The sequence below is a fragment of the Halichoerus grypus genome, chromosome 13 (genome assembly GCF_964656455.1).
Source record: "Halichoerus grypus chromosome 13, mHalGry1.hap1.1, whole genome shotgun sequence".
Taxonomy (NCBI): domain Eukaryota; kingdom Metazoa; phylum Chordata; class Mammalia; order Carnivora; family Phocidae; genus Halichoerus; species Halichoerus grypus.
Window position 1 is genome coordinate 35,232,425 of NC_135724.1, and position 12,460 is coordinate 35,244,884.

General features: G+C 35.9%; 1 protein-coding gene across 9 annotated transcripts in view; it reads right to left on the bottom strand.

The window, feature by feature from the left end:
• The window catches only part of KIAA1328 (KIAA1328 ortholog), a 355,771-nt gene that overhangs the window by 119,759 nt on the left and 223,552 nt on the right, over positions 1–12,460 (bottom strand). For all 9 annotated transcript variants that reach the window (XR_013443327.1, XM_078060413.1, XM_078060410.1 and 6 more), the window contains one exon: positions 4,652–5,325. Coding sequence is in view for 8 of the 9 variants with exons in the window: in XM_078060413.1 (XP_077916539.1) it covers positions 4,652–5,325 (674 nt within the window). In the remaining variant the exon portion in view is untranslated. The remainder of the gene's footprint in view (positions 1–4,651; positions 5,326–12,460) is intronic.

Genomic DNA, 12,460 nt, shown 5'->3' on the forward strand with positions numbered 1-12,460 from the left:
TTGATCATCTCAATAAATGCAGGAAAAGCATTTAGCACAATTTAACATCCTTTCATGATAAAGCTCTCAAGAAATTGAGTATAGGAAGAACATAACTCAACATAATCAAGGGCATATATCACAAGCCCACTACTAACATCATATTCAATAGTGAAAGGTTAAAAACTTTTCCTTTAAGACAAGGATATCTATTCTTCCCACTTCTATTCAACATAATACTGGAAGTACCAGCCAGAGTAATTAGGCAAGAAAAAGAAATAAAAGATATCCCAATCAGGAAGAAAAGTAAAATCATCTCTGTTTGCAGGTGACACAATCTTATATATAAAAAACAATGAAGATGCCACCAAACAACTGTTAGAACTAATGAACGAATTCACTAAATTTACAGGATACAAAATCAACATACAAAAATCAGTTGCATTTCTATACACTCACATGAACTACCTAAAAAAGAAATTAAGAAATCAATCCCATTTACAAATGAATCAAAAACAACAAAATACTCAGAATGAAAAATTAATCTTAACTGGATTAAAGACTTAAATGTAAGACCTGAAACTGTAAAACTACTGGAAGAAAACATAGGGAAAAAGCTCCTTGACATTGGTCTTGGCAATGATTTTTTGGATTTGACACCAAAAGCTCAGGCAACAATAGCAAAAATAAGTGGGACCACATCAAGATAAAAGGCTTCTGCACAGCAAAATAAATAAATTATAAAAATGAAAAGGCAACCTATGGAATGAGAGAAAATATTTGCAAATTACAAATATGATATGGGATTAATTATATATATGATAAGGGTGATCAGGGGTTAATATTCAAAATATACAAGGAACTAACACAACGCAACAGCAAAAAACCAAATAACCCAATTAAAAAATGGGAAGAGGCACTGAAAGGACATTTTTCCAAAGAAGACAAACAAGTGACTAACAGGTACATGAAAAGATGCTCAACATCACTAATTGTCAGGGAAATACAAATGGAAACTACAGTGAGATATTGCCTCACACCTGTTCAGTTGGCTTTGATCAAAAGGAAAAAAAAGATAACAAACGTTGGGCAGGATATGGAGAAAAGGAATCCCTATATACTGCTGGTGGGAATGTAAATTGGTACAGCCATTATGAAAAACAATATGGAAGTTTCTCAAGAAAATTAAAAATAGAACTACCATATGATCCAGCAATACTACTTCTGGGTATCTGTTCAAAGGAAATGAAGTTAGTATCTTAAAGAGATATCTGTACTCCCATGTTCATTGCAGTGTTACTTGTAATGAAAACAACCTAAGTGTCTGTCAACAAATAAATGGATAAAAAAGATACATAAAAATACATATATATTATTCAGTCATGAGAAAGAAGGAAACCCAGACAGTTGTAACACCATGGACGAACCTAGAGGAACATTATACTAAGTGAACACATGAACATACCAAAACCTGTGAGACATACTTAAAACAGTGCTGAGACAGAAATGTATAGCACTAAATGCTTCCACCAGAAAAGAAGTCTCCAATCAATAATCTAAGCTCCCACTTTAAGAAATTTAAAAATAGAAGAGCAAGATAAATCCAAAGCAAGCAGGAGGAAGAAAAATAATAAAAGAAATGAATGAAATAAACGAGACCAGTATTACCTTGATAACAAAATTAGACAAAGACAGTACAAAAAACAAAAATACAGACCAAAATCCCTCACAAAGATTGATGCAAATGCCCTTAACACAATATTAGTAAATGGAATTTGGTAATATATAAGAAGTATTTTACGCTATAGCTAAATGGGGCTTATTTTCCAGGGATGCAACACTAGGGCAATATTCAAAAATCAATAAATGTAATCTACCACATTAGCAGGCTAAATTTTAAAAAATCACATGATCACATCAATTGATGCATAAACAAGATTTGAGAAAATTCAACAAACATTCATGATAAAAACTTTATATAAGCTATAAGAAAAAAATTGATAAATTAAACTTCATCAAAATTAAAACCTCTTGCTATGTGAAAGATCCTGTTAAGAGATTAAAAGGATAAGCTACAGAATAGGAGGAAATATTTGCAATCCACATATTTGAGAAAGGACATATCTAGAATATATAAAAAGCTCTCAAAATTCAACAGTAAAAAAAAACTTAAGCAATCCAATAAGAATAAAGACAAAAGATATTAAAGAAACAATTTACCCAAAAAGATGGAAGAAGGGCAAACAAGCAAATGAAAAGATTTTCAACATCATTAGTCATTTGAGAAATGTACATTAAGACCACAACAAAGTATCATTAAACACAGATTGGAACAGGCAAAATAAAAAATTTGTGACAATTCCAAATACTGGTAAGGATATAGAGAAAAGTCCCTTATACATTGCTGGAGAAGTATTTTATACTAAATGTATAAGCTAAATGTAGATTTAATTTTTTTAAACTAAATAGACACTTATCATATGATCTAGCAATCACAGTGCTAGCTTTAATTTGTAGAAATGAGAACCTTAGTCCACATGGAAACTTGTATAAAAATGTACATAGCAGCTCTATTTGTAACAGGCAAAAAACCAAGTTGTCCTTCAGTAGATAAATGGTTAAACAGATCATGGTATAACCATATCATGGATGACGACTCTGCAATCAAAAGGTACAATATATGTAACAACCTAGATGGATCTTAAGAACATCGTACTGAGTGAAAAAGGCCACTATCAAAAGTTCACAAAGTGTATAATTTCATTTATATAACATTCTCAAAATGCCAAAATTATAGATACAGATAACAGATTAGTGGGTTCCAAGGATTAGGGATGGTGGGGGCAGAAAAGGGTAGGCAACTCAAATAGGGTAGTAAAAAGGAAATCTTGATAGTGATGAAATAGTTCTATATTTTGATTGCTGTGGTGATTATGCAAGTCTACACACGTGTAAAATGGCATAGAGCTAGACATACACATTGTATCAATGTTAATTTACTAATTTTGACATTGCATTATAGTTATGTAAGACATAGCCATTGGGAGAAACTGGAGGGGAACCTATACTGTTTTTGCAACTTCCTGTCAATCTCTAATTATTTCAAAATAAAAAGTTTATAAAAGCTCTATAAATATGTATAAACTTTTGCAATTTATACATAAATGAAACTTGCTCAAAAACTGTTTCATAGCTCTCTCATCTTTAAGCTAGGATGATCAAGAGAACAATAAAGACTTTATTGTTGTTATGCAGCATTATTTCAATAAACAGTGCTGTTCAAATGAACATGATACCTATTCTAAAATTATCCATTCTCCCCTGCTGGACTGTGCCCTCTTTAAAGACCACATTTGATTCATTTTCTATCCTAAGCACCTAGAACCATTTCTGACATATCACAGGCATTTTATAAATGTTTGTTAAATAACATTCTTAGGAGAGACGACACATTAACTGGAGGATTAGAGACTGGGGTTATAAAACTGAAGCAACCTTTTGGAGTTTGGTGACAATCTTGTTGTAGGAGCCTTCATTTTCAGTTACGTTAAATGCCTCCAGCTTTCAACAATGAAGAACAGAACTGTCTGACCATAAATGAAGAGAAAGAGGAAGAGCATTTCTGGTTCCAAGAAAAGTATTACACTCATGGAAAAATGTCAAGATGGAACTCTCAAAGAAATTAGAATCTAAAAAATATTAGGCAGAATCTTTAAGTGAGAGAAAATTAAGAAGTAAAAGAAAATGACATTCGTATTAAGTGTGTCTGTATAGGATGTATGAGTGTGTATAAACGGGGAAATAGTAAGTTTGATCAAGAAGGAAATGGTTGGGATATACACAAGCATTTCCTTATGACAACTTCTAATTTATTTTTTAAAGACATAAATTACATGTTTAAAATATGTTATTTTAACATTCTTTCATCTTCAATTCCGCTGGTGGAATATGTTAAATATGTTAAATAACATATTATTATGTTTAAATATAATTGTGTCTGATTTATTAATAATTTTGCTTGAATAAATTAAGATGGCAAACTTTATGATGCTGCATGGAAAACTATGCTGAGCTACATAATCTCAAAATACCAATTTAGTTTTTGACACTGTTCTTAGGGAAGAATTGTTAAGGGAGGAAGAGTTTAAATGTGGGTAAGTTTATAAGAATTGGTTACTGAACAGGTTATGCTTCATGATGAGAAAAGGCTGACCTGAAAAGGCTCCTATCATTTGTGACATTTTATATTATGGTGGATAGATATAAATATGGAATGGTGATAGTTAATCACTCTGCTTCACAATCTGATTTCACATCCTGAAGTCTCAAATTTTTACTTAATGCCCATTATTCTCTATAATGACCACAAACAGCAAAGGGTTTTTATACAATCATTTCTTTTAAAAATATTCCCTTTGGAATCCAGCAAAAGTGACAATGGACCACTCAGAAGTAGATATTCTAAGCTAACATTCTGGAAGACAAGGTAATCTTCCAAGTCTTCCAAATATGACAGTGGAATTTACTTAGTTGTCCTAGTGAGCATGCATCTTGAGCAAGCCAAGCCCCTGAGGAACCTCTGTTCCTTCGCAAGTGTTAGAGTAGCACAACAGTTACTTTACACCGTATTCTCCAAGCTACAGACATTGCTGAAAGAACAAATAAGACTCACCAATTGTAATCCAGTCGAGACTGATGAAGCTGCTGCTGTTTCAGGAGAAGCTTTGTCTCCTGCTGGGTCAGCAGATGCTGAAGGCGCTCTTTTTCAATTTCCAGCTCCATTTTCTGAAGCATAAGTTGCTGTCTTCTATTTTCTGAGACTTGCTTTTTGACATCAGTTTCACCAGACTGCTGGGTCCCTTGACCATGTATCAGGGATGTCCAGGAGAGCCCACAATAACTGCATGATTCCAGATGTGTTCTGGAATATTGAGGGGCCATGTGTGTAGGATGTCTTTCATGAATAGGATCGACATTTTCAGAAAGCCTATGACCACAACACTGACTGGATGGAGTAGGCTTCAGGGGTTGGCATTCTTTCATCTTCAATTCTGCTGGTGGAACCTTCTCTGTAGGGACTGCATCTGCTAGTTTTCTCCCCGGGGATCCATAATCACACGTTCTGGTCTTTGATGACACCCTGTCTAGGTCTGTTTTGGGATAACGGAAGTCTGCTGGTTTCAAAGAATTATTCCTAAACTGCAGAAGGGCTTCTGAAGCTGAGTCCTGGTTTGCAGACTTAGGCCTCTGCTTGGTTTGATAGCAGGATTGTGATTTGGCTACACTCAAGTAGGAACCATCTAATTCCATAGCTGAAGACTGAAGAGTGCTTTTCTTACTGGATACCTAAAAGGAACCACAAGATCATTTGTCAAATAAGAGTACGCTGAAATGAGCTCTTTTGGCTTTTCAGAAATCAATGATACAGGTTTACCAAACGAAGTTGTTGTTTTGACTTCTTAAATAATAAATGATCGTATTCACACAGCTAAACAGACATGTGCCACAAAGCTAAAACCATTTTCAAACAATCTACATTTCAGTAAATCCACAGGGATGAGAAAAAGAAAGTGTTGCTATTTGCTGCTTAAGCAAGATGACAGGATGTTGCAAATAATGAGGGTTACATAAAATCAACTTTGAGAAGAGACAAAAACATTAAATGTTAATGTCTTAAAATGTTTACTTTTAAATACTAAGCCAAGAAATCCATTCAGCCACCTTAAATACCCTTTCTAATGCCCTTTGTCCATTATACCCAATGAGATTTGTTGTAAAACATTTCATCTTATCCTGAATAAGATGTTAGTTACTGCTAGAAATTTGATGAGTTTTTATAAATATCTTTATAGCACACAAATAAAACCAAGCACTTTCCAAAAAATATGATTCTAATCAAAAGCAGTTATTTAAACACAAAACACATTTAATTTCAGCTATAAACATAAGTGATTTTTCAATTAAGCTGTTCAAGTGATTATAGCCTGATACAACTCACACAGAAAGGAAGTAGTTGCAGGCCAATAGAGTGAGCTTTCTGGTTTTTTAGCCTCAAGCCTGCTCTATCAGGGAGAGCAAAACTTAGTTTATATCAGTGATCCTCAAACTTTAGCATGTATCAGAATCACCTGGAGGAACTGTTAAACGTGAATTGCTGGGCTTCATACCCAGAGTTTTGCATTCAGGAAGTCTGGAGCAGAGTTGGGGAAGCTGTGTTTTTAGCCAGTTGCCAGATGATACTGACGCTGCTCATCTGGGACCACACTTTGAGAACTACTGATCTGTATCATGGGACATCTGACTCCTCCTGTGTCTCATGTTTTGATAACATGGGGCTCATCCAGGTAATCCTGGGTAATTTCCTTATCTCAAGATCATTAACTTAATCACATCTATAAAGTCTCTTGTCATATAAAATCCTTTGTGTCATATAAAGAGACATTCACAGGCTCCAGGAATTAGGACAGGCTCCAGGAATTAGGACATGGGCATATTTGGGAGGGGGGGGCATTATTCAGTCTACCACAACTTCTTTTTAAATTAGAACTCATAAACAGTTGAGATGCTTATCTTATTCTGGAGACATGGAATAAATGAATAATTGAGATCCCTAGGAGAAGGGGGAAAAAATCCTGCCAATTTACTTTGCAGTAGTTGAAAATGATGAACTGATTGGCAAAAAGTGTCAACAGATATACAGCAACACCATGTTTCCTATCTTCTGATAAAAGACAGCTATTAACAAGAACTCTTAAGATTTTGAGTTTCGGGCGCCTGGGTGGCTCAGTTGGTTAAGCGACTGCCTTCGGCTCAGGTCATGATCCTGGAGTCCCGGGATCGAGTCCCACATCGGGCTCCCTGCTCAGTGGGGGGTCTGCTTCTCCCTCTGACCCTCTTCCCTCTCATGCGCTCTGTCTCTCATTCTCTCTCTCAAATAAATAAATAAAATCTTTAAAAAAAAAAAAAAGATTTTGAGTTTCTACAGCAATACTAAAGGAATTCTATTCAAATGAGAATGAGCCACATCTGGGAAAAAGACATGGTCCTCTTCAAAGAAGACACATAATCCTTTACACTGAGCAGATGACACTGAATAGGTTGCAAGCTACAGAAAAGAAAATAGTCCTAGGGCAAATTTTATGATAAACTACCTCATAAAAAAATTAACCTTATTTTACAACTAAAGGGAAATTCTAGTCCACATTAATCTCCCCTACTCTGAACTTCTGTAGCACTTACTGTCAAAACAAATATTTAACATTTATCATCTGCTATTTTGTATGGTAAGCTATCTTTTTATAGAATTATTATATTTAAAAAATGACGGGTAAATTTTTTAAAGGTCTGGAAACTTAAATCAACTATTTAACATTATCATATATTTCCTAATCCTTGTTTTAGCAATATAACAAGAGCATGTATGTATTATTTTATAGTCTTATTTTTATTCCTTAACATTATTTACATACGTGCATTTTTAGGTATTGACATAGCTGATACTTACATTAACGGTACTAATTATTAAATTATTCATAAGTGTCAGGTATTTGGAATATTAAAAAATATTTTTTTTGGTAGTTAACTTTTCTGTTTTTGAGAGGCATTTCAACATAATGATTTTGATGCATACTTTGCTCAAAGAGAACACTGCTTTGCCAATTACCTGATGGGTGACTGTGCATGTTGGTAGGCAGGATTCTAAGATGGTCCCCAAGATTCCTGTCCTTTTGGTGTACCCACCTTGTATTATCTCCTCCCCTGAGTGTGGGTAGACTTTGGGAATAAGATGAGATATGAATCCCGTTGTTATGCTACAGTAAATGGCCAAAGGAACATTACAGATGTAACTAAGGCTCCTCCTCATCGGCTGACTTTGAATTAATAAAAAGGAGATTATCTTATATGGGCCAGACCTAATTAAGTGGTCCTTTAAAAAAGGGTCTGGTGCCCTCCCTAATGTTGGAGAGTGGCCTTGAAGAAATAAGCTCACATGTTGTGGGAAGACCAACGAAGGGGGTCATGTGGCAATGACTTCTGCTAACAGCTAGCAAAAAGTGAGACATCTATCATACAGATGCAAGAAAATAAATTCTGCCAACAACCATGTGAGTTTGGAAGGGGACCTAGAGCTCCAGATTAGAACGCAGCCCAGCTGTCACCTTGACTGCAGCTTTCTAAGACCCTGAGCAGAGGCCCCAACTAACCTGTGCCTGACTCATGACCTAGAGAAACTGTGAGATAATAAATGTGTATGTGTATTAAACTAGTAAATTTGTAGTAACTTGTTACACAGCAATACAAAACAAAAAAAGCACATTACTCAACTTGCCTGACCCTCAGTTTTCTCATCAATAAAACAGGGATTAAAGACAGCATCTACCTCAAAAACTGAAACATGGTGGTCAGATGGGCAGTTATCAAGGGTTTTTTATAAGGGTACCAATTTACAAAAAGGAAAAAAACCCCTTATATTTACCCAAACTTTTTTCAAGGAGAACATTATGGGGTATGTGTGTGGGGGGGGGAAGTAATATCTCCAAGAGATGTGCAGTTACAGCAGATCACTTCTAAAGAGAATGAGTTTTGTTATCCAGCTTTATTTTGCTGAAGTGAGGATCGGGCCAGAGTCGAAATACTTGAGATAATAGAGAGGTTCTTCATCTCTGTCCTCATACAAAAGATGTCAGTCTTACCCTGACACCCTGCACCGCCTTAGGGTTGTTGTGATACTGGATAATTCATATAAAGCACTCTGGATAGTGCCTAACCTAAAGTCAGTATTCAAACAATGTTTCCTATTAAAATTATTACTACTGTTGTTATCATTGACTTCTCTGCCTCGACAATTCTTGAGGTCAGGGGCTGTATTTACTCCTCTGGATGTGGAGCACTGGGGCTTGCACACAGTGACTAGGGGCTAACTGTATCAGATAAGTAGAAAGAGTCAAGTTGGGTTATGGGTCACAGAAAATTAGAAATGAAAATCAGAATCCATGATTAGACTGAATTACGTGCTACTAAGGAATAGAAAGCGAGAAGAAATAGAAAACTGCCTGGTAGAATCTGAATATAAGAAATTAAGTTATTTTATTAGTGAAGTTGAGACAAATATTGCCTCTGGGACACAGGCAAGTCACAATGGGCCTGAATGAAACAGATGTGTTTTTCTTTCCGGAGCTGCTGCTCCATGCTTTCTATGAGATATTTACAAATGTACCTTCTTTTAACTAAGGCTTAAACTAACAAATCCCAAACTGCTGTCTCTAGCATATGGGTTTGATATGAATTTTTCAGATATATAACACTAATTTAGGAACCAATCGATTTTTTTAATGGAGGCATAATTTACATATACTAAAATGCACATGTCTTAAGTGTACAGCTTGATAAATTTTTGCATTTGCATATACCCATGTAATCATTATTACCCCAGAAAGTTCCCTGTGCTCTTTCTAGTCAGACCAACATCTTTATACTCCCAGAGGTAACCATTATTCTCAGTTCTATGACCACAGATTAGTTTTGCCTCATATAAATGGAATCATAAAGTACACTACTCTTTTGTGGCTAGCTTCTTCTTCTTCTTTTTTTTTAGATATTTATTTATTTATTTATTTATTTATTTATGAGAGAGTGAGTGAGTGAGTGAGTGGAGGGCAGAGGAAGAGGAGAGAGAGAATCCCAAGCAGACTTTGCGCTGAGTGCAGAGCCCAATGAGCGGCTCAATCTCACCAACCATGAGATCATGACCCAAGCTGAAATCACGAGTCAGACACTCAACTGACTGAGCCACCCAGGCACCCCTGTGGCTGGATTCTTAAGCTCAACATAATTTTGAGCTTCTTTTATGTTATGTTCTTGCCTGTATCAATATAATTCTTTTTTTATTGCTGCATAGTATTTCATTGTATGAATATAGCAAAATTTGTTTATTCATTCTCTTATTGGATTATGTTGTTTCTTGTTTAGGGCTGCTATGAATAAAGGTGCTAGCAGTTTCTTACACAAGCCTTTTTTTAAGGGGGGAGGGGCAGATGGAGAGGGAGAAAGAGAATCTTAAGCAAGCTCCATGCCCAGCATGGAGCCCAATGCGGTGCTTGATCTCATGACCCTGAGATCATGATCTGAGCCGAAATCAGGAGTCGTATGCTTAACCGACTGAGCCACCCAGGTGCCCCTTTATACAAGTCTTTTTTCTAGAAACACGTATTTATTTCTCTTGGGCACAGGGTAGGCATATGTTTGACTTTATTAGAAACAGCCAATACTTGTTCCAGAGTGGTCATTCTATTCTACATCTCCATCAGCACAGTAAAAGAGTCCCAGTTGTTTCACATTCACACCAACACTTTTTTTTTCAGTGCAAAATTTTATTAAAGCACAGGGACAGGACCTGTGGGCAGAAAGAGCTGCCCACACTGATAGTATGCTTTTACTTTAAGCCAATCTGGTGTGTAGTGAAATCTCACTGTGATTTTATTTTGCATTTTTCTGATATGTAATGATAGTAATTAACATATGCTTATTAGCCATTTGGATATCTTGTTTTGTTAAGTGCTTGGTGAAACCAATACCTTTAAATAATTCAAAATCATTTTTATTTAAAAAATTTTTTAATTTTTAAAAAGATTTTATTTATTTATTTGAGACACAGAGAGAGAGACAGAGCACAAGCAGGGGGGGAAGAGGCAGAGGGAGAGGGAGAAGCAGACTCCCCATTGAGCAGGGAGCCTGAAGTGGAGCTTGATCCCAGGACCCCGAGATCATGACCTGAGCCGAAGGCAGATGCTCAACCGACTGAGCCACCCAGGTGCCCCTATAATTCAAAATAATCTTTAAAGAACTGAGATGAGAAATGAAAAATGAAGGTCAGTGAAGACAACTCTATGCAAACTCTTTCTGATGAGAGAACTTGGCTCTAAATGTTCACCTTCACATACCACTGAATGCATAACATGCTCCCAGAAAACCTTGTCACTTTGGACATTCTTAACTCAGAGTTTACTGTGTACTATGCTAAACATTTTACATATTCAACCTGTAATTCTTAGCAACTCTGTAAGCTAGTTATTATAGTTACCATTTCGCAGATAAAAAGATGAAGTTCAATGAATCAACACAACTTTCCCAAGATCACGTCAACATTATATGTGATAAGTGGGAATATGTCTCACTCCAAATCTTGAGTCTTCTGTTACTCCATGATGTAGCCTTTTTTTTTTTTTTTAAGATTTTTATTTATTTATTTGAGAGAGCTAGAGCATGCAGGGGAAGTCAGAGTGTGAGGAGCAGAGGAGGAGGGAGAGGGACAAGCAGACTACCGCTGAGCACGGAGCCCGACCTAGGGGCTCAATCCCATGACCCCGAGATCACGACCAGAGCGGAAACCAAAAGTCGGCCACCCAACCGACTGAGCCACTCAGGCACCCCTTCATGATGGAGCTTTTAAAAAAACTTCTTTAATATGAAATACAATAAACATAGAAAAGTGTACTAAACCAATATAACCATCTCAGTGAATAATCACAAGACAATGTCTGCCCATGTAACCACCATTTGGGAGGCAGAACGTTGCCTACATGCAGAAGACCCTTGATGGCACAGCACAATCACTGCTCTCTACCTCTCCTGTCCAAGGGAATGGCTATCTTGACTTTTATAGGAATAACGTTCTCTGCTGAATACTTGCCTGCTTAAAAGTCCATACCAGAATTTGGTTTTACCTGTTTATTTTTAAAGTATAAATGGAATAATATGAAATATATTCTTCTGTGTCTGACTTCTTTATCCAACATTATAATTGTGAAGTTTATACACGATATGCCATGTGGCTGTAACTTGTTCATTTTCATTGCTCTACAGCAAAGGTTAGCAAACTTCTTCTGTAAAGGGGCAGATGAGAAACATTTTAGACTTTGTAGTCTGTATGGTTTTTGTCATAATTACTCAGTTCTGCTTTTGTGGTGTGAAAGCAAGAGATAATACATAAATGAATGACTGGTCCAGTATAACCTTATTTATGGACACTGAAATTTGAATTTCAAGGTAATTTTCCCATTTCATGAAATATTCTTTTCTCCCCCAACCATTAAAAAAGTTAAAAACCATTCTTAACTCATGAGACTGGATTTGGCCTACTATAGTTTGCCAATTAAACCTGATTATTACATTGAGTACTCCTCCAATTAAAGGATTCTATGAATATGCTAAGATATGCTTAAAACCCAATAAGCAAACTGAACAATATGACTTGTGATGGGCTATCTGTGTGATGGAAATGAGTTGAATGGAGTGCTTAATCAGAGATGAAAAGAATGATATTTAGCAGAAAAGCATGCAGAAGAATATACCTACGCAGGAAAAACAAATAGTATAATTGAAAAAATAAGTTCAGACAGGAAAATGATCTGTAGATCACAACAAATAAAAAAAGTTGAGTTCAAAATGGTAGCATGTTAGGGTCTGTATTATATAAAAGGTA